This window comes from Peromyscus californicus, unplaced genomic scaffold (genome assembly GCF_007827085.1).
Source record: "Peromyscus californicus insignis strain IS unplaced genomic scaffold, ASM782708v3 Scaffold_5__1_contigs__length_169319896, whole genome shotgun sequence".
NCBI lineage: Eukaryota > Metazoa > Chordata > Mammalia > Rodentia > Cricetidae > Peromyscus > Peromyscus californicus.
In genome coordinates this window covers 104,421,362-104,442,115 of record NW_026294573.1, presented here as the reverse complement: position 1 = coordinate 104,442,115, position 20,754 = coordinate 104,421,362, and the positions used below count along the sequence as shown (strand labels likewise).

Below are 20,754 nucleotides of genomic sequence, written 5' to 3'. Positions count from 1 at the left end.
AAGTAACTAGTAAATATGACAGGATATGAGGCTGAAGATCTGGCTCCGGGGTTTCAGAGCACTGACTGCTCTTCTAGAGTACCCAGGTTCAACTTCTAGCACCCACACAGCATCTCACAACCATCTGCAACTCCAGTTCCAGGAGACTGATGCCCGCTGTGGCCTCTGCTGGGCTCTAGGCACACACATGGTGCACATACATACATGCAGACAAAACAACCGTATCCATAAAATAGTAAAAAAGTCTTTAAAAACTTAAAAAATAAAAGGATAAAACTAATCAAAAGGATGTATAGAATGTAAAGGTTCTCTCTTACTTCCAACTCCCATGTCTCCTGCTCCTTCCCCCATTACATTGTTACACTGTTTTATGAGTCTCCAGAGATAATGTGAACTTTTACAGATCATGCTTGTATGTGTATTGCATATTCTCATTTGCTTTTCTGTGGTTACTGCTATATATTTGTGTATTTTTCCTTATTAGTATACATAAAGCTACTGCTCTACCAAGGCTATTAAAAGTGTTTTTTTTTTTTTTCACTAGCACAGAGTTACTGACTTTTAAAATAACTATGTAGGTATTTCTTTTGTGAATGTATTATAATTTGCATCCTTTGTCTCCTATAGATGGATCTTTGAGTTGTTTCTAATTCTAATAATGCAAGTTCTGACAATGAGCCTAAATACTTGAAGACCTCTTTTAACCACAGGTTTCAATCTCTGTTCCTCATAAGCTCTTATCCAGAACAGGCCTCTACTACTTCATAAACCAGGGAAAATTCCCATAGACAAGAGCTTTTGCTGCTTCTCTGAATACTGTGAGACTGCCCTTGCTCCCAACAGGCCCCTCCTGCCCTTTGACAAATTGAGTTGTCCTTACCTGATAGGAGAGACCAAACCTAATTTTTTCTAGCTTCTAACCTTGACTGAAACCTAGCTATTCTCTCAAATCCTCTTTAGTGGAGATCATGCCTTTATGTTTGTCCCATGTTTCTAGATCAGGAGTGAAGCTTGGTTCTTGTTGGCTCCTTCTGCCACTTCCGTCAGCATGCCCTACTCCTACCTTCCTAATTGCAATTAGATTGCAGCTTTTTCACAATCCTTTGTTTGTTTATTGAAAATTCTAATACCTATATTTATAGTTTGCATTTTACTCTCAGTTACTGCCATAATAATTACCATAGTAACCACATTGAATACTATGTCTCAGGCATTGCTACTTGTTTTACATCTATTACTCAGTGATTGCCTCACAATAATTCTATAATTTATTTAGGCTTATGCTATTAGCCCCATTGAACTGAATGCCTAATCGACTTTGTGTGTGTGTGTGTGTGTGCATGGGGGGTGTTTATGTGCATGTACATATGGGGTCCAGAGGTTGACACTGGATGTCTTTATCTTTCTCTACCTTATATTTATTATTTATTTACTTTTGAGACAGGTCCTCACTGTGTAACTCTAGCTGTCCTAGAACTTGCTATGTAGACTAGGCTGGTCTTGAACTCATATAGAGATCCACCTATGTCTGTCTCCCAAGTGCTGGCATTAAGGGCATGTGCCACCATACACTGCTCCATCTTATTAAAAAACAATGTGTGTGTGTATTTGCATGTGTGTGCACACGCAAATGTGCATGTGTGTGTGTATTTGCATGTGTGTGCTCATGCATGTGTGTGTGTGTGTTTGTGCGCGTGTGCATGAACAGTGTGTGGCATACATATAGAGATAATAGAACACTGTGGGAGCCAATTCTTTCCTTCCATCATGTGGGTTTTGGAGATTAAACTCAGGTCTGGTGGCAAGCACTTTTTTTAGCTGATCCATCATACTGGCTCCTCCCAACCTTAGTTTTTGAGACCATGTTGCTCACTGAATCTAGAGTTCCATCACTTTTGCTAGACTGACTGTCCAGGGAACCCCAAAGAGCCAATTATCTCTGCCCCACAACACTGAAGTTACAGGTGTACACATCCACACTTGGCTTTTATGTGGGTGTTGGGGATCCTAACTCCTGTCTTATGCTTGTGCTGCAAGTACTTTGTCTACTGAGCCATGTCTCAAGTCTAGGAACTCAGTGTTTTGTGAGGTAGCACCAGTGTCACCTGGCTAGTAAGCATAGACCTGAGATTTTAGCCCAAATCCGCTTTAACTTGGAAGCCTGCCTGTTTTTTAAACATCATTTTCCAAAGTGTGCTCCATATGATTGACGTTTAGAGTTGTTAATAGCTATCAGGTGACACGGATTCTGTGGTCAAAGAAATTTGAGAAACACTGAGTTCATTAGAATGTAACACCAACCGAATGTTCTTGGGAGGCAGTATTGAACCCAGACTTTTTGGGATTTGGATACACTTAGTCCTCTGACTCTTTAAAAAGAGAATCTCATAATGTATAGCAATTTGGCTCACATACTTGGTAATGAAAAACCTTGTTTTTCAGAAGTGTTGAATTGGACTTATTTTTCAAGGAAAATTTAGAATTACACCTGTCAAGGTTATCAGTGAGCTCCCAGCTACACACAATAGCAAATGCTTTCCTGTCTTGATCTGACTGGACTTTGCCTGCTGTATTTGATTCTCTGAGTGTACGCTCCTCTTTGACTTCTTAGAACTATCTCCAACTTTCTTCTCTGACCTCACTGTAGTTTCCCTTGTCTGGCTTCTCTTTTTCACATCTGAAATGCTAGTCTTTCTGGGACTCTTTACTCAATTTTTTTCCCTATAACAGTATGCATTCTTCCTATGAAACCCCATTCATTATGCCAACTACCACATATACGTTCTTGCTTTCATGTATCTATAGCCCAAATCTATCTCCTGAATTCCAGGTCATTTCCAGCTACTTCTCGGACAGTACTTGTCATATCAGCACCCTAGATTCAGCACCTCCTAATGGAGATGTCACTTCTTACTCAACAACCTACATGTTATTTTTGATTCCTGTGTTCCTCAAATCAATTCTGAACCCATAAGATGAGCCTAGGTTCTTGATAAGTAAGAGGAAGCAAAGCCATTCTTCCTATGCAGGAATTTCACTTATTTCTAAAACAAGAGGACACAGCAGCCTTGTACAAAATGCCTTGTACACCAGAGAGGGGCTGTATAAGCTTTATGCAGCAGCAGTATCATAGGCAATGATTTTTATCTGAGGTGTGACTATTGCTAATTGAAAATTTTCCCCAGTAGGGACTGTATAAATGCGTTTGATGTAGTTAATAAAAAAAATATGGAGTAGGAAGGATAGTTTTCCTAAACTCTGGGCAGTTGAATTATGAAGAGTAAAGTTTTTCCTAACTAAAGAAGTCATTAAAAAAAGATCGTAATCATACTTTCCCAAGTCACTTTGGCCAAACAATTTAAACACACACACACACACACACACACACAAATGATCTTCATGAGAGCAAATAGTTGAGATAATGGAAGCTAAGATGGGCAGCCATGATCAGAGAAAATCTTGCAGTATCAGAGTATAAAAAGTGTTTTCCCAGCCAGGTGGGTGGCACACACCTTTAGTCCCAGCACTGGGGAAGCAGAGAAAGGTGGATTTCTGAGGCCATCCTAGTCTACAAAGTGAGATTCAGGACAGCCAGGGCTGTTACACAGAGAAACCCTGTCTCGAAAAAACAAAACAGAACAAAAAAAGCTAAGTGAAAAATAGCATTGAGATACAAAATAGAGACTGCCTATTTTTATATTCTGATGTAGACATCAAACTAACAGATATCAGTAGATGGGTGAGTAAAATTTTTCCTCAAAATATTTTTTCATTACATTTCATAGGTTCTGCCTTGTCATGTAGGTCTTGAAGGTCAAATTCAGGTTAGTAGGCTTGGCAGCAAGTGTCCTTACCCACTGAGTGGCTTCATCAGCCCTATCAGTTTATAGCCTTTGGCCTCCATTTCTTCATTTTTTCTACCCCATCACGATTTCTCCCATCTCTTTTTATATGTTGCTATATATTTCTCTTAGCTGTCTCTTCTGTTTTACTTTGTGTTCAGGTATATTTTTAAATTATTTTTTGAGATATATCATTTTCTCTTCCCTTCTTCCCTCCAGACCCTCCTGTATATCCCTCCTTGCTCTCTTTCAAATTCACGGTCTTTTTTTTTCATTAATTATTAGTTATTGTGTGTGTCTGTGTGTGTTCCTAAATACTTAAACACAATCTGCTCAGTCTATGTACTGTTAATTATGTGTATATGTTTTCAGGACTGACCATTTGGGTTGGATAAGCAAGTGGTGTACTTTTCCCTGAGAAGACTGTTTCCCCTGCTCTCAGCATTCCTTAGTGTCCTATAGTTCTTTGGGTAGGGTTGGAGCCTCCTGGGCTTTCCCCCAGCCCCCTTAAAGGTAGCATGCTTATCGTCATCGTCCTTGTTCAGCTCCTGTTCAGGCAGTCATGTTGGTGGAAGTTTATGGGTCTAGCTTCTGCTGTTCTTGGAGAGACAGTCTCACAGCAAACTCCCTGTTCCTCTGGCTTTTACAATCTTTCTACCCCCTCTTCTATGATCCCTAATCTTTAGGTGTGTGAGTTGTACTGTAGTTGTATTAGTTGGAACTGGGCTCTACAACTCTGTATTTGATTGGTTGTGATTTTCTTTAATGATCTCTGTTTCCAGAGAGAAGTGTATTCATGTCTTAAATTTTGTTTATTCCATCATGTGTGTTTGTATGTATGCTTATACATGTGCTTATAAACACTACATTTTTATTCATCTATTAATAGACACAAGTCTTCTGGCTTATCAAGGTTAAGATGTCGTTCAGGACCTTAAGTGATTTATTGCAAAAGTCACACGTGTGAGAATAGTTAGCCGTGGACTATAGAGTAGAGAGCAAGCCTGTCGAGTTAGGTGGCTAGAAAAGTCTTATCAGAGGAACTCCTAGATAATACTAAGTTAGCAGTTATTTTTTAAGTATCAGAAAATTTTAAAAAAGTAAGATGAGCTTAGGAAAATGAAATCAAGGGTTAACCTGCATTTTGTTTGTACATTCGTCAGAAAGGAGATCTACAGCTCCTTACAAGTGGCACTATTAGTTTTAAAAAATACCTGGATACATCTTCTGGGGTGGTGGTGGCACATGTCTTTAATCTAGCATTGGGAGGCAGAGATAGGTGGATCTGTGAGTTCGAGGCCAGCTTGGTCTACAGAGAAAGTTCCAGGACAGCTACACAGAGAAACCTGGTCTCAAAAAAAAAGATACATCCTAAAGTTCAGCTTTAGTATATACAATAAGATAACGGTTGCTATTACTATTGCTGCTGCTGCTACTGCTACTACTTTTTGCAGTGCTGGGGATTAAACCTAGGACCTCTCACATGCTAAGCAAATGCTCTGCCACTGAGTTATATCCCCAGCCTTTTCTGTCTCTCTTCCCTTTTCCTCCTCCTCCTCATTACCTCTACCCCCTCCTCTTTACCCTTCTTATTCCTTTCTTCTTCCTTTTCAATCAAGTTCTCATTCTGTAGCCCAGACTGTCTGGGAACTCACTGAGTAGCCTAGGCCAACCTCAAACTTGCAGCAACCCTCCCGCCTCAGCCTCCCAAGTGCTGGGATCATAGTTGTGAGCCACCACATGCAGCTAGGGGATGGAGAGATGGATCCATGGTTAAGAGCTCGTATTGCTCTTGCAGAGGACCTAGGTTTGGTTTCCAGTACCCACATGGTGACTTGCAACCATCCATAACTCCAGTTCCAGGGGATCAAACACCCTCTTCTGGCCTCTGTGGGCTCCAGGCAAGCATGTGATACATATACATACATGCAGGCAGAACACTCATACATTTAATCTGGAAGGAAAAAAAAACACTTCTTGAAGTCAGAGGAAAAAGGCGTGTTGCTCAGTTTCTTCAGCTTCCACATCCTGTGGTTGGATGTCATCTTCAAGTATGATAAGGAAATGTACTTATTCAGTACACACCTAAGGACACTTGGACATAAATAGGTAAAGATGACAAGTTGGGAAGAGTGTTCCAGAGAACCAATATCCCGAAGCAGTTTTTGACAGGTGAAATAACAACTGTGCATTGATTTCCCCCAAAGGCACTCCTCCTTCCTGGCATCTGGGCTGTGTTTCCTTCAAGTTGTTTCTTATTTTTGACAGCTCCATCTTTGTTTCCTTCACACTATTTGCTATCTTCTGCTTGTCTCTTAAAACTCAATGATTCCCAGACTCTGTTTCTCCATCTTGCTCTTCTCTGGATAATCTAATTTACATACTTACCTGGGACTAAGGAAGTCTCACGAGTTATTTTTCATGAGCTCCAGATTTCTGTCTCCAATTGCCTATGGATGTTGTCACCTGTATGTTCAGAGGCACCTAATACATATTCGATCTGTACTCATTGTTTCTTTCTCTGTCACCTCCTCTTCTCTAATTGTTTTCTCAGTAACTGACACGACCAGTCACCCAAGCACAATAAGATATGGAAGATATGGATATAGTTATTACCTTGTTAGAACATCTCATTCAGGGAACTGCCTTAGACCAAAAGTCATGACACCTTTTCACCATGCCTTGTTTAATACCTAGGCACTTGATTGGTATCTAGCTGTTATTATATTTTGTTCTTATTTATTTCAATTCTGTTACTGTGGTTAAAAAAAAAACCCTAGCAAAAAGCAACTAAGGGGAGAAAAGGGTTATTTTACCTCATAGTTCCACTTTACAGCCTGTTATTGAAGGGAAATTACATTTGCAGCAGCTTGAGACAGCTGGTCACACGTACACAGTCAAAAGCAGGGAGAAACAAGTACATCTATGCTCACTTGTGGTTCTCAGTTGGATCGCTCCACTCTTTCACAGGTCAGTATCCCCTGCATTGGTGGTGGTGCTGCTAAAGTGGGCTGGGTCTTCCCACATCGATTCACTGAATTAAACACTGTCCAACAAACATGTTCACAGGTAGTCAATTTCTTATTGAGACTCTTCCCAGATGATTCTAGATTGTGTCAAAGTAACAGTTAAAGCTAACTGTCACACGTTTTGTGTGTGTGTGTGTGTGTGTGTGTGTGTGTGTGTGTGTGTGTAATCAATTGTTCTGAAAGATTCTGTTTAGTTTACTAAGTCTGCCATAGGAGCAAATCCTTTACCAACTGAGCCTATATTTCCCATTTTTATAAGAATACAGTCAGATTAGAGCCAACCTTGATGACCTTGATGGCCTTTTTAAAGACCATATCTCCAAATAAGATCATATTATGAGGTAGTAAGAGTTAGGATTTCAAAGTATAAATTAGGTGGGGGGGGTGTCACAATTTGTTGTAGCCCCAGCCTTTCAGAACTACTTACCACGAACAATGTAATTTATATACAATGTAAGTGTCTTTCAGTTCTGAAAGCTGAGAAGTTCAAGTAAAAGCACTGGAAGGTCAGTGTACACACATGCACACATACACACATATACATACATACACAGTGAGAGAATGAGAGAGAGAAAGAGTGAGAGAGAGACAGAGACAAAGACACAGAGACTATAGTTCAGGAACTATATTCTTTTTTGTCTTGCGGTGGTTTGAATGAAAATGGTCCCTATAAGCTCATTGGGAGTGGCACTATTATGAGGTGTGGGCTTGTTGGAGAAAGTGTATCACTGGAGGTGGGCTTTGGGGTTTCAGAAGCCTGCTGTGTGCTGATCCTACTTCTCCAGCACCATGTCTGTCTGCATACTGCCATGCTTCTCACCATGACAATAATGAACTAAACCTCTGAACTATAAGCTAGCCCCAATTAAATGTTTTCCTTTATAAGAGTTGCTATGGTCCTGGTGTCTCTTCACAGCAATAAAACCTTAACTAAGACAAGTCTGGATGTTGTGACTTTTGATCAGAGTTGTGTGAGAGCATAAGAATGTATACTACTTTAAGAGTTTTTAAACAAAGATAAAGGACTCTTCAAAACCCTTTCAGTCGTTGGTTCTGGAATGAACATAGCCCATGGCCTTTGACCTGTTTAGATGGGCAGTCCTGAGCATTTTGTTTATTGCCTCTTTATACTCAAGGTTCTAATTGGGCATGGTGCTTGACCTGGTTGTAGAACTGAGGCTTGTCAGCAGTTTGTGACTCCTAAGGCCTGCCTTGCAGCTTGTCAAGTTGCATTTGAGCTGCATGGCAGCTCTGTCTTAGCACATCAGTAAACTCAGTATGTCTCTGCCAGGTTCATCATTCCCTTAGGGCAGCGTGTTCCTGGGGGAAGAAAGAGGAACACCTCCCATTGCCCATCATTCTCTGCTTGTATATAGTTGCTGAATAGTTTGGGGAGAACATAATTCTATATGGAGGAAAAAAAATGACTTTTCTTAGCCACCAGAACAAACCATTTTCCCCACGCATAAAAGAAATCCCAGCTGTGTGGCCACATGTCAGCCTCTTCGTGATGCTTCTGGGTTTTCTTAGTGGTAGAGAAGGAAAATAGCCACAAACTGACTCCTGTGTAAAACTGAACTGAGTTTCCCCATCCTTTGTCTCCATATTTATGACTGCTGTCTTGGGAAGACAAGCTAGACACCTGCTGGTCCTGACCCGGCCAGTCCCTGGCAGTGACACCTGAAAAGGGAGGCCAGGTTTGGAGTAGGCGTGTTCTTTGCTTCCAGACTAGTTGTATCTGATCTTAGGGAGATTTAGACTGGTTATTTGAGGGAGAGAATTATGACTGTTGAGGCCCTCCCCAGTGACCCTGTGGTCCTATATAACTGCTTTAGTTGAAGAGGATTTTATGCACCAGGTGGTCTCCTGACTAACGCATCCATTCAGCTCCCCATTAGAGCACCTGCCACTCTGAACCTTCCTACAACTCTGCGTGAGTGTCAGTGTCTCATTTTGAATTTCCATCTTGACTCATCTGTCTCTAGGCGAAAATCCCTGCAAAGATTTAAATTGGGAACCAGACCTTGAGAATGTCTGTTGAAAGCATTTCAGAGTTTCTGGATAAATGCCTTTCCCTTCTTAACCCAATCTGTTTCCCAGTTCTGCCCAGCGGACTCTAGAGCAGGCTAGCTTTGAGGACATTTCCCAGCTGAGGTGGGAACTATGCTATTTCTTAAAAAAAGGACCTCATCTTCTTAGCCTACATGAGATTATCAAGGGCCAGATCCATCGTGACAAAGGGGCTCTATTGTTGCTCTTAGAGCCAAGGAAACAAAAATGGCCTACTATCCATCCCTGAGGAGAGCTGATTATTTTGTGGTCATATGATGTCTGAAACTGAGCCCTGTAGGATTGTGGCTGAAGGAACCTCCTCTTCATTACCAGAGCTTATGATGACTGTTCTTTATCATCCTTTATCCTCTGTATTAGTTGTTTATTTCATTGCCGTGACAAAATCCCTGACGAAAAAACTCAGCTTCAGGAAGGATTGATTTATTGTGCTCATAGTTGGAGGATGCAGTCCCTCATAGTGAGAAAGGCACGGTGGCAGGGCCGTGAGACGGCTGCTCGCATTGAGTAGACAGCTAGTAGGCCGAGAGAGATGAACACTGGTGCTTTGTTTACCTTTTCCTTTTTATTCAGTCTGGGACCCCAGTACAGAATGTAAGTACACTTACATTCAGGGCAGCTCTTTCCACCTAAAAATGCCTAAGTCCTATCAAGTTGACAGGATTAACCATCACATCCTCCTTGCTCTTGCTTAAGCATGGAGCAGTGGTAAGCACAAGAATAATTTGTGGTCAAAGATGTGAACACTCATGTGAAATTTGAAGGCTCTAATGGGAGATAGCGAATTTTGTGCTTTCTGATGTCTTGAACATATCTTCCATTCTCTGAGCCATTGTTTTTCTAGAAAGCCAGAGCTGCTTAGGAGATGGGATGTGCACATTTGGACAGATGGACAAGACAGGATCCATTAGCCTTTGTAATACTGCTTGAGTCCTCGACCAAGCCCTGGAACCCCACCGGTGGACAGGGCATGAAGAACTAGGTTTCTTAGGCAATGCCCTGGCTCTGGGGAATCTTCCTTGTTCTTGACAGTGTTAGTTTTCCCTCATTTTAGAATGCCTGCACCCAGACCTCATAAAGGACAGTTACTGTTCTTGACTCTTTGTGCTTGGCTGCAGAGCTGGGGAAGGAATTCTGATTTAATCAGTCTTTCCTCTATTTGTGTTAAACCCTGTACCTCTCCTGGCTCAAGCCTGGGAAACTCCACAGTAAATTGGCTGTGGCTTCCACTGAAATTTGACAGTTTTCAAGTTATTTTCTTCCTCTGTATTTAGATGTGGTTATAGTTGTGCTGTCAGCCCTTATCTCTTCTGTCATCTAGCCAGCTCCCAACTGGGTTAGGAGGTATTTGTTCTGCTGTCAGTGTTGGCTGCATAATGAGGTGGATGGTTAAGAAATGGGTTATTTAGCATCTTTTGGAATCTAATTTTTCTGCCTTGACTGAGGGGAAATCAATGTTATTGGAAGAAGGCAGCAAGGAGGCAAATGTTGGCTCTGAAACCAACCCTTTCTCCTTGGAATCTTGGATAAGATATGGAGATTATGATTGATTTAAAATCTTGTTTGGAGCCAGACATGATGGCTCAGGAACATGTAATCCTAGCATTGGGAGGCAGAAGCGGGAGGATCACTGCAAGTTCAAAACTAGCCTGGTCTACAAAGTGAGATTCTGCCTCAAACAAGCCAAGATTAAATAAGTCAAAGCTTTGTTTTATCTGTCACATAGAACTGCCTGCCTTGACATACCACCTGATTTCTGGGTTAGATGGGCAAGAGTCTTCTGTGGATTGCTACAGGAATGTTTGAGATAAATGCCGAATCAGTCAAGTTTGCCTCCCGTTTTTGACCTGAGGAAGAGGAATGCCTTTTCTCATTGTGCCAGGTTCAGGGAAGGCAGAAGAGAAGCAGCGTGACTGGGTTGTTACTGGCAGTTCAGGGCTAGGCACAGCGAGCAGTGTTTTCCCATCCGTGGCTGCAAAGTGGACCAAGGGAGCGTGTTTCATGTACCTGCCACTTTATGTTCCAGAGCATCAATGGTGCTACGTTATACTCAGATATGTTACAGTGAACAGTTTGAGTGTTCTTTGAAGATAAAGATACTTGATTTCGTAGTCCATCCTACAGAGACTTGTGGAATTGTTGGGATTAGGAAAACGTGAGAACAACTAGACCAGAAAAATCTCTGTAGACATAGGGCTGCCATTGGGAAAGGCAAGCTGGGATATTGGGGATCATGAAAATAGAACTCAGCATCTTAGACAGCTTTGGACTGATGTTGTATTCATTTGAGTTGCCAAGTTCTGAATTCTGGATTCCAAAAGCAGCCTTTGGTCTTGACTGCTGCAGTTGAGACCCATTTTGTTTAACTCAGTTTCCCCTCCTCCCTAGTCACTGTATCAGCATAGCCTAAGGGAATTCTTTTGCAGTAGCTGTTCAGAGAAACTGTTTGAGGATGTAAACTGTGAGAAAATGGCACGATTTGATGTGAACTGCACTTGGTCACTGTCCCTGTCCTTCAGCTTCTCTAAAGGCTGATGACAGACCTTACATATGGTAAACCAACCCAGAGCTTGTTTTAATAGAACAGAAAACTGTCTTTGTATTGTGTGTTAGCTGTATTCTGGGTTCCCCCTGAGATTTGGAGCTCCTTAAAGTATAGAGCTCTGTGGTACATCGCTCTTAAATTCTAAAGATGTGAGAGGGGTGTAAAGATAGGAGAGAAGAAGGATAGGGAGGAAAGAAGGAAGAAAATGGGGGAAGGGAGAGAGAGTAAGATCTATATTTAGCAAGAGGGAGAGACACTCACCAAGGGTGTGTGAGTGAGCTTGCTGGCAGGATTGTGTGTGCGTGAGTGTGCTGGGAAGGGGGTGTGTGTGCCAGCAACGTGTGAGGAGGGCTGGTGCCCTATGGGAGGGTGCAGGCAGGCAGGAAGCAGCTGGAGAGGAGGAGGAGCAGAAGCGGGAGCCGGAGCTGCCCTGCTTTCCTCCCAGTCTCAAAGCCTGGAAAGGATTGAGTTAGAATTCCACATCCAGTTGAAGTTTCGCTGCTGTTGCCTTCAGCAGCCTGGTCTTCAGAATCTCCCCTCAACAGAGAGGTGTGGACCAGATTGGATTCCTAGATTTGCAGCCACCAGACTCCTGCCCCGCCTTCACTGAGGGGATTTCTCTGCTAGGCATTGTTCCTCTCTTCAACTTTGCACAGAGGAGCCAGCCAGCAGGGTGCAACTGAGAATAATAGCTCCTTGGCGCTGTTTGTTGGTTGGGCAGGCGGCTGTGCTGTGGCTCAGAAAGTTCATCCTGTGGCTTCTTTATCAGTCTAAGGAGTGCTTCTGATGGATTACCTCTTAAAGGCAGCGCTTGCATTCTAAAACTTGAGAATTTGTGGCTTTATTTTTTTTTTCCTTTTTCATTTTCTTAACCTTATTTTGGTTGCAGCAGCAAGGTAAGTGATATTAAATACATGATTGACTCTGAACGACAGGAGCGGCAAAAGCAAAGCATTTGTGGGTGGAATATGGAGCAGCTACGTTAATTACATAACTGCTTGAGCCAAGTTGCTAGTCATTATAATGAGGGAAAATAGCATACTCAGCACTGGGGTCGAATCTTCACATGCACGTGTTTGGGTACTGGTAATCTGGCCATCCATTCTTCATGGGTACTCTGCTATATATCTACAACTACTGATCCATCCTGTTGGATGTCTGCATAGTTTCTGTCTTGACATGCCTATATGTGTTTATAACCTACCTGGTCCTCTCCTGTATATACATTGCATATAGACAACCTTTTATTCATCTTATGTGAATGCATATAAGTTATCTCTACCTCTGTGTACATTCATATATAGAGATCATCTGTTCCTCCATGCATTTATACATGCACTTAGGTAACCTTCCTGTTCTTAGGTATATTCAGAAACCTTTTCATCTTTCTTCTGTAAATGTGTGGAGAGGGGCTATACTGTCCAGTGTGGTGTGTACATGCCTCTCATGCATACATATGCCATATAAACAGAAATGTCCATCCTGAGCTTTCCCAGCTTTGAGTGTGTGTATACATGCGTATAATTTGTCTGTTTATATGTGTAGTGCAAGAGCCCTAACTTTGTAAATTGAAAACTTACTTAATCCTAGCCTTTCTCAGTGACCTTGGTCAAGTCTAATTCGCCCTCTTAAAGCTCTGGCTTTATCTTCTATGAAGTCAAAATAATAATTCTTCTTGCCTTACAGGGTTGTAATGATAAGTGAGACTCATGTAAACTGAAAATTCTAAACCAGTGAGTCTTTTGCCATCATCATCTGCCCGTCTTGTAGACTTTGCACCTAGCTGCATTGAGATCACACTCTTGCTCATGCAAGGTCTCCAAACCCTCCATGTGAATGGGTAGCTTCTGAGGAAGTAACCATGTTTGTCCTGTAGTTTGCCCAGAATATTGGAAAGAAGCTACACAAAGCTACAGGATATTGACAAATGGTAGGATGGAGAGGGAAAAAAGTTCTCATTTTTTTGTGGTTAGTGCTTGATATTGGTTCTTTGTAGCCTTAAGGAGGAGTGAGCCTGTCCATAAGCAGAAATGAGCTACTTCCAACTAGGATCAGAGTAATCAGGTAAAAAGATGAGTGAAAGTAACAGAGTTCACTGTCACTGTGATGACACTCTTCTCTACACTGGGTACCTACTCACGAGTTTTAGAGCCTATCTAGAGTAGTCCCTACCCCGGAATTCTAGATCCATGTTGTCCAGTATGGTAGCCACTGGCCACACATGACTGTTTAGCCTTCGATTTTTTTTTTTTGAAACAGTCTCATGTAGCTCAGATTGTCCTTGAACTGTCTATATAGCCGAAGATGACGTTGAAATCTTGCTCCCCTATCTCTACCTCCTAAGTGTTGGGAGTGGACCAGTTAGTTGGCTCTGTGGGTCGAGGCATTTACATTTAGGTCTAATGACCTGAGTCTTGTTCCCAGATCCCACAAAATGAGAACCAAATCCCACATGTACCATATCTCATGTATACCTCTGCATGTGTACATAGCCACACACACCCACACTCTTGGATTATAGGCATGTGCTACCATGCCTAGCTAGTTAGACTGCTTTAAGATGTTTTGGAAAATAAGATGTGATATATGAGATTCAAGGATTTAGTATAAAAAAAGAATGCAAATATACAATGAATGATTTTTATGTTGATTACATGTAATAATATTTTGGATTTGAGGTTGAATAACACATATTAATTTTACATGCTTCTTTTACTTTTTATATTTTTGCTAGGGAACTTAAAATATACCATGTGGATTACATTATATTTCTGTTGGGAGAGTGCTGCTCTATTCATCACTAAGACAAGGATCAGGGCAGCTTTTCTTGCTGGAAGAGCCAAGTGAGAGACCATCACAACAGCACTGAGGATTCTCTCCACTAGCCTCAGACACTGGGCAGGTATTAGATAGCTGACGGCCTGGTAATTTTTGTCCTAAGTAAGTTTCAGGAAATTGTGAATAAATGTTACTGGGAAGAGATTTCCACCTTAGTTTTACAATTGAAACAGGTTTTTGGTCACTAATCTAGAAGGAAACCTGGACCTTGAAGTTTTCATGTTGTCATGGAAACGGAGGAGGATCAGAAAAAGTAGGAGACTGGAATTCTAATCCAGCTTTACCATTAATTCCTCATGGCACCAAGGTCTCACTGTGTGCTAGGCCCGGTGCTTTTCATAGTGAGGCCCTATACCAGGCATTAGGAATTTGGAAATAAATGAACATTTTCTTGGTAATGTGGTTCATATCCATTGTGGGCTCTTAAGCAAGAACCTACCATTTAGTAACAATAAGGATGTCCTTCTAGATCAAGGGTTATAATTTTAGGTAAGTGGGCTTTTGAGAAGCTAGAGTACTTATTCCACCTAAATACTTTCAGTTTAAAAATTTAGAAAAAAAAATACTATAATAGCCAAACAAAACTAGTCCATTAGCATAGGTAGACCACAAGAATGTTGAGAAATGGCGCATCCCAGAAACTGCAGGGCTGGGACTAGACTAAGCTCCTGGTCTAGGACATTCTCATTTGTACTAATTTGCTCTTTGTATTTGGGCCCTGATCTCTTTCTTCTGACATGATAGTCTAGGAATTGATTCTTTCCCAAAGATTCACATCCTGAGAGTACCCCTACCTGCTGTGGCTGGCCCTAGAAACCACCTTCTCACCATATTCACCTTACAGTGTAAGTGGTAAATGGCCCAGGGATCATACAGCCTTGATTGGGGGAGGGTCTTGGTGTTTTTGTCTTGCTGCTCTTTGGGATTGTTTCACAGAATTGAGAGGCTGCTTGATATATGTTCATAGAATCCTTGCCTGTTTCCCAGAGGTCTCTGGTGGTTTCCTTTAAGCCAAGATTTGGGTCAGAGGCATTTTTTACAAGAACTAGTCACATTCTTAATCATGTTTATTTTATAAGTCAGAGAGAAGAGTAAGTGAATCAGCCTTTTAAGAATACTGAGGAGTGTTTCTTTTGACTTGGTTTTAGTAGGTTGGTACTGATGAAATGTAATTTAAATATCTACTTCTGGCCCTAATTCTTAGTTTTCCATCATTAAATCTTTAGCTTTCTGGTTACTTCATTTTCTTTTCCTGTGTTTCCTTTTCAAATACAGCTAGTTCTTGAAGGACAGCCTTATATTATTTTTTCCAACATCGAGCATTCCTTAAGGGGAATAAATGTATGCTTATTTCAAAGTGAGTGCATGAAATTAGAGAATTGACCACAGTGGATAGGCCAACAAGACAGGCAGAATGATAGCATGAACACTTTGATGGCAACTAGAGGCCTAGATTTAAGCAGAGAATTCACCAAAGGTGGTATTCTCTGTGGCCTTACCTGTCCTGGTTTTGTGTATTACTTCTTTCATATTTTTCACTCCTATAATAAATACTTACTTTTTAATTACAATTAATATCACTTCATATTGTCATCCAGTCTCATCCATTATCCATAGATAATGTAATCTAATCTATTAAAGAGTAGAGAGTGTTTCTTATATTCCTGGCATTTAACTTAATGCCTGGCATCTCCTTTATGTATTTATTAATTCAAATTGACTTGGAGATCAGATGGTCCTTCTCCATAGCCCCTGTCATTTCATTCAGTAGTAGCAAAGAGAGATTGAGGAAGAAGGCTGACTTGAGTCTCCTGGGTCCTCAGGTTGCCTCTTTCCTTATAGTCTGCTGAGCTCTGAGCAGAGTGACTGGTTAATCCTCAGGTAACACAGTGAGCTTATCCCCTGCTTCAGCACCTAAAAACCAGGATGACCGAATGAGTTTGGTGCCCCTGCAGAACATGTATGAACAGCAGGTAATTGTTAAGTTCAGTACATGGAGAGGCAGTGGCTACCAATTGAAAGAAGGTTTGGAGGGTTTGATTTGTTTGTTTAATATGGAAACAAGCCTCTTTGTTTAGAGCAGGGAGAAGCTGCTATTAACCTGGCTTCTTGAAGCTCAGGGTAAAGCAGTAATGTGTGGACTGGACTTGTTTGTGACCTCACAAAATACGTAATCTACTTAGATGAGGAACTCCTTGTTAAAGTAGAGTTCTTATAGGAGCTGTAGAGAAGACAGGGAGATAGGAAATAGGAATTCATCTAGTTTCTGTCTCTTGGTTCTTGACCTAGTTATCCCCTGTAGCACCAGCTCATCTTTATTCCAAGTCCCATGACTCGTCCTTCTGCTGCTTCTCAATCCAGGGAGGTACAGTGCTTTTAAATTTTAGGCCCATAGACTTAATTGTAGACAGTGACTTTTCGTGAAAATGAGTTGCTATTAGGTCTGCTTTATTCTTTTTGGGTTTTGTTTGTTTGTTTTTTGTTTTTTCAAGACAGGGTTTTTCTGTGTAGCTCTGCGCCTTTCCTGCGCCTTTCGCTCTGTGGGCCAGGCTGGCCTCGAACTCACAGAGATCCGCCTGGCTCTGCCTCCCGAGTGCTGGGATTAGAGGCGTGTGCCACCACCACCTAGCGGTCAGCTTTATTCTTTAAGGCAGTTTCCCCCTTCTAGTAAGGATTTAGAAAACTTATAAATCATGACAACATTTAAAAACGAAATCAGAGAAACTATCTCATGTCAAATAATTGAAGGACAGTGTGTCTCCCACTAGCTCATCTCGTCCCTTGCTCGGTTGCTAGCAGGACCGTAGAGTATTGGTAGTTCCATGCATCCCCGAGTCTGTTTTCCCTTTTGTACTTTCCACTCTTCTACTCCCCACATTTTATATCTTCCTAATAAACAGGAAATGTGTGCCCCTCCCCATAAGTTAATAATCAGCTCCACCTCTGTCCTTTAGTAATTACCAGTGAGTTAAGTACCAGAAGCAAGAATGGTAGAAGGTCTAGCTGTAATTTTTGGAGAATGGCAAAATACCCTGTGTAATATAACCAACTCCCTGCTTGTCCCATGCATTGCTGTCCCCCAGCCAGTCGGAGAGTTAGCTTCCCTCTGATACCTGAGCAGTACAGTCACATAGATAGAGTACCTTGAGTCCCAGAAAAGCTGAATCTGGATAGTGATTCAGCTGCTCCCACCTGAGCCTTCATCTGAGTCTGTATTGAGTCTATTATTTGTGGGCCTTAAGCTGTCTGTCCCAGTAGATTTAAATATGTTGAATGCCATTTGAGTTCTGAACATTGCTGCACCTATACTCTACCACCTTATTCTGGAATTAGCTGTAGTAATACTTTTTCTTCCTTCAAATCGGAAATACTTGCCATGGTCTCTTTTTCAAGTGAATGGTTGCTATCACGAAACAAAGATGAACTATTGAATATCTGAAACAAAATGGATAAAAAAGAAACCTTCTGTGTTTGTCTTTTCATTGTGTGTGTGGTAGTTAAACATCTACGTGTTCATCCCTCGTTCAGAGTCGAGTGCTGAGTTTTGTGAAGGTTCAAGTAAGTCACTAATTGATCTTACCTTATCCATATCTCAGCAGCTTGTCTCAATACTGATGGCTTTGTACTTGTTAAGAACAGAAAAGACTTGATTTGGTTTTAAATCAGTGTTTTAAAGGAAGTCAAGGGAATAGCAGGGATACCTGCAACCTTTAAGGCTCAGTGGAAGGCTGATCAGGGTAGATTCTTACTGTCTTTGAAGGCATTGTTCTTATCCCTGCTTGACAGCTTGGTCTGATTTAAGTTTCCTGTTTCTTTCTGATCTGAGTGTACCATTTTCCCTTTTTTTTCCATGAGCTACAGGATAAGAGCCAAACCAGGAACCGGGGGCATGTGTCAGGTTTGAGGCCCATACATGAGGTCATTCCAGGCATCACTCTGAGCTAAGCCAAAGGCCTCAACTAGCAATAATTGCTAAAAACCAATCCAAAAAAGGAAGAAAGAAAAGAAAGGAAAAACGGGACAGGCTCTTCTAAGACAATTTCTATTAAGCATCCCAACGAGAAATAAGAGAAAGAAGCAAAGAACCAACACTTCTCCTGAGGGGAAAAATGAAACGATTGTTGCGAGAGTCTGAGGAAGAAATCATGCTCACGTTGGGACCTTCATCCAGCCTCTCACCAGATAAGGTTAGGGCAGAGACTATATGTGGTGTCAAGAGCAAGTCCGCAGGTCCTACTGGATCCTTACCAGAAGACAACTTCCTGCCCCCTTGCTGTGAGTCAACAGACTCCACCACTACTGGAGAGAGAGATGGGGACCTGGCCCAACTTTGCAGCTTTGAGCAGCAAGCCAACAATCCTCTGGCCTCTGCTGCCTGTGTTTCAGGGTCTAATTCTCGGGAACTCTCACCTGCCAGTTGTTCAGAGCCTTCAGAGAGAAACCAAGCTGGGCCCTTTTTGTCCAGAGGCCCTGGCCAAAGCTGTAGCCATGAACAGCGAGAACCTTTGGGAGATGTAGTAGAATATATCATCAGAGAGCTGCAAGGTATCAGTCGTCTTCAGTCTGAGATTGCTGAGCTGCGACAGCACTTGAGCCAAGTCCGGGGCTCTGTGGATGAAGTGTCTAGCTGTGTAGACTCAGTATTGAGTGAAATAGAAGGCTTGCATGTGGGTAGCAGCTCTCTGGCCAAGGTGTGTGATGGAGAAAAGGCCCTGGAACCCCATGTAGAAAGAGAGGAAGCTATTCTTTATCTATATGGGCTTCCTGAACATGATGGGGAAAACACCATGGAGCTAGTGGACAGCTTCCTAGCTAAGCACCTCTGTGTTAATGGTATGCAGTGCAACAGGTACATCAGAGAGGCATACAGGGCAGGCACAGCTCCTGTCCCCCGGCCCACTGTGGTGAAACTTGTTCATCTAGAGCACAGGGACCTCATCTTGCAGAAATCTATCCTCTTGCAGAGTGTGGGAGTCAGGGTTGCTACCAGAGAAGAGCCAGTATGGCCACAAGGGTGTAAGAATCCCCCAAAGGAGTCTCTATCATGCTTGCAACAACTTCAAGACTGTAGTTGGAACTCTTTAAATCAGGGTAAACCAGCTCTTCAGATGGAAACAGGGAACAGAAGATACATGATGGGACCATACCAGCTGAGGACTCAGAATCAACATAGAGGAACCCAGGGTTCTGAGCAGCAAGACCTTTGCTTCTTACCAAAGGATGGTTTAACAAAACAGAGTGATGTGTCTAAGCTGCAGGATGAAGTAGAAGGAACATCAGAAGCATCCCGGGTAATCAGTGATCATTGTGATGAGCTGTCTCCCCTCTGTCAACTTGAGGAGTCTTCCTCGGTGTTAATGTCAAAAGAGGAAGATTGTGGGAAATCACAGCTTTTCAAACAGGGCAGCCAAGAACGTGAAGCATGTAAAGTAACAAGACCACAAACTGACTGCAGCAATAACAGTAAGGACAGCAGTTGCCTTTCATTGTCCAGATCACTGAAAGCAGAGAGGGTAAATGCAGAGGACACGATTCTAGGCTGTGAAGCTGGACTTGATATTCTGAGCTCAAGGCAGCTAGAGGACCTTTTGGCAGACAAGTCAAGAAGGTTTACCACTCTGAGCTCTGACAGCACAGTGGAGGAAATGATCATAGGGCCTGAGACTTTCAGTAACATGGTTCATATTGACCTAAATGAAGACGAGAACTGTGCTGCCCAGGTCCTTAAGGATGTCTTTGATAAGTCCTCCTGTGTTCTGAGTGGCTCCCAGGAGGATGAGGATGTAGAAATTAAATTTTACTCAACTAAGCTGAGCCGAGCAATCCACCACTTTCGTTTGGCTCTTCAGGGGGTGTTTCAGAAGCTGGAAAACAATGGATCTGTCAGTCCTGAAGACCTGGAAAGCAACGAAAGTGGTTCCCAGTCAGAGAACAGTGACAGACTTCTCAGGACAGCGAGTTCGGGCGGTGCCCATGATTGTTCAGTGGAGAGTCCTGGGAGTCAGGGGAGTGAGAGCTTTCTCAGTGTGGTCTCTGGTGGAGTAGGCATCTCTACACAGGGTGATCAGATGCCTCAAGACCCAAGCAACTTCTCTCTTGCTTCTAATAGCTCACCTCTTGCAAACTCATTGCTCAGTTTCCCTCTAGCCCCATGTCTGGGAAATGAGACTTGTTCCAGGCCTGCCTCTCCTGATCAAGGCAAGCTGAGTTTAGAGCAAGTGTGTGCAGAGACCATTTACCTCAACAAGTGCATCAACAATTTTAAAAATGTTCTAAGAGAGAAAAGACTGAGGCAGAAAAAACTTTTGCAAGAGCTAGTACAGACAGCAAGCCATCTTTCAGTAGAAGACATCCCCTCAGGTATTCTGAGTTTCTGTGTAATGGGATTCCAGCTGGCCCAGTATGGCGTCTGAGTGGTGGCGAGTTCACA

The 20,754-nt window shown here is 42.2% G+C and overlaps 1 protein-coding gene across 13 annotated transcripts in view; it reads left to right on the top strand.

Annotated features, from left to right (window-relative positions):
• The window catches only part of LOC128096280 (protein unc-13 homolog B), a 207,862-nt gene that overhangs the window by 136,964 nt on the left and 50,144 nt on the right, over positions 1-20,754 (top strand). For 2 of the 13 annotated variants that reach the window (XM_052715651.1, XM_052715649.1), the window contains exons 1-2: positions 11,886-12,382; positions 18,186-20,684. The exons of 10 other annotated variants lie outside the window; for them this stretch is intronic. In XM_052715651.1, coding sequence (XP_052571611.1) covers positions 18,434-20,684 — 2,251 coding nt within the window. In that variant the 5' untranslated portion in view covers positions 11,886-12,382; positions 18,186-18,433. Of the gene's footprint in view, positions 1-11,885; positions 12,383-18,179; positions 20,685-20,754 lie in introns of those variants that run through there. One more of the 13 variants, XM_052715650.1, reaches the window with a different exon arrangement.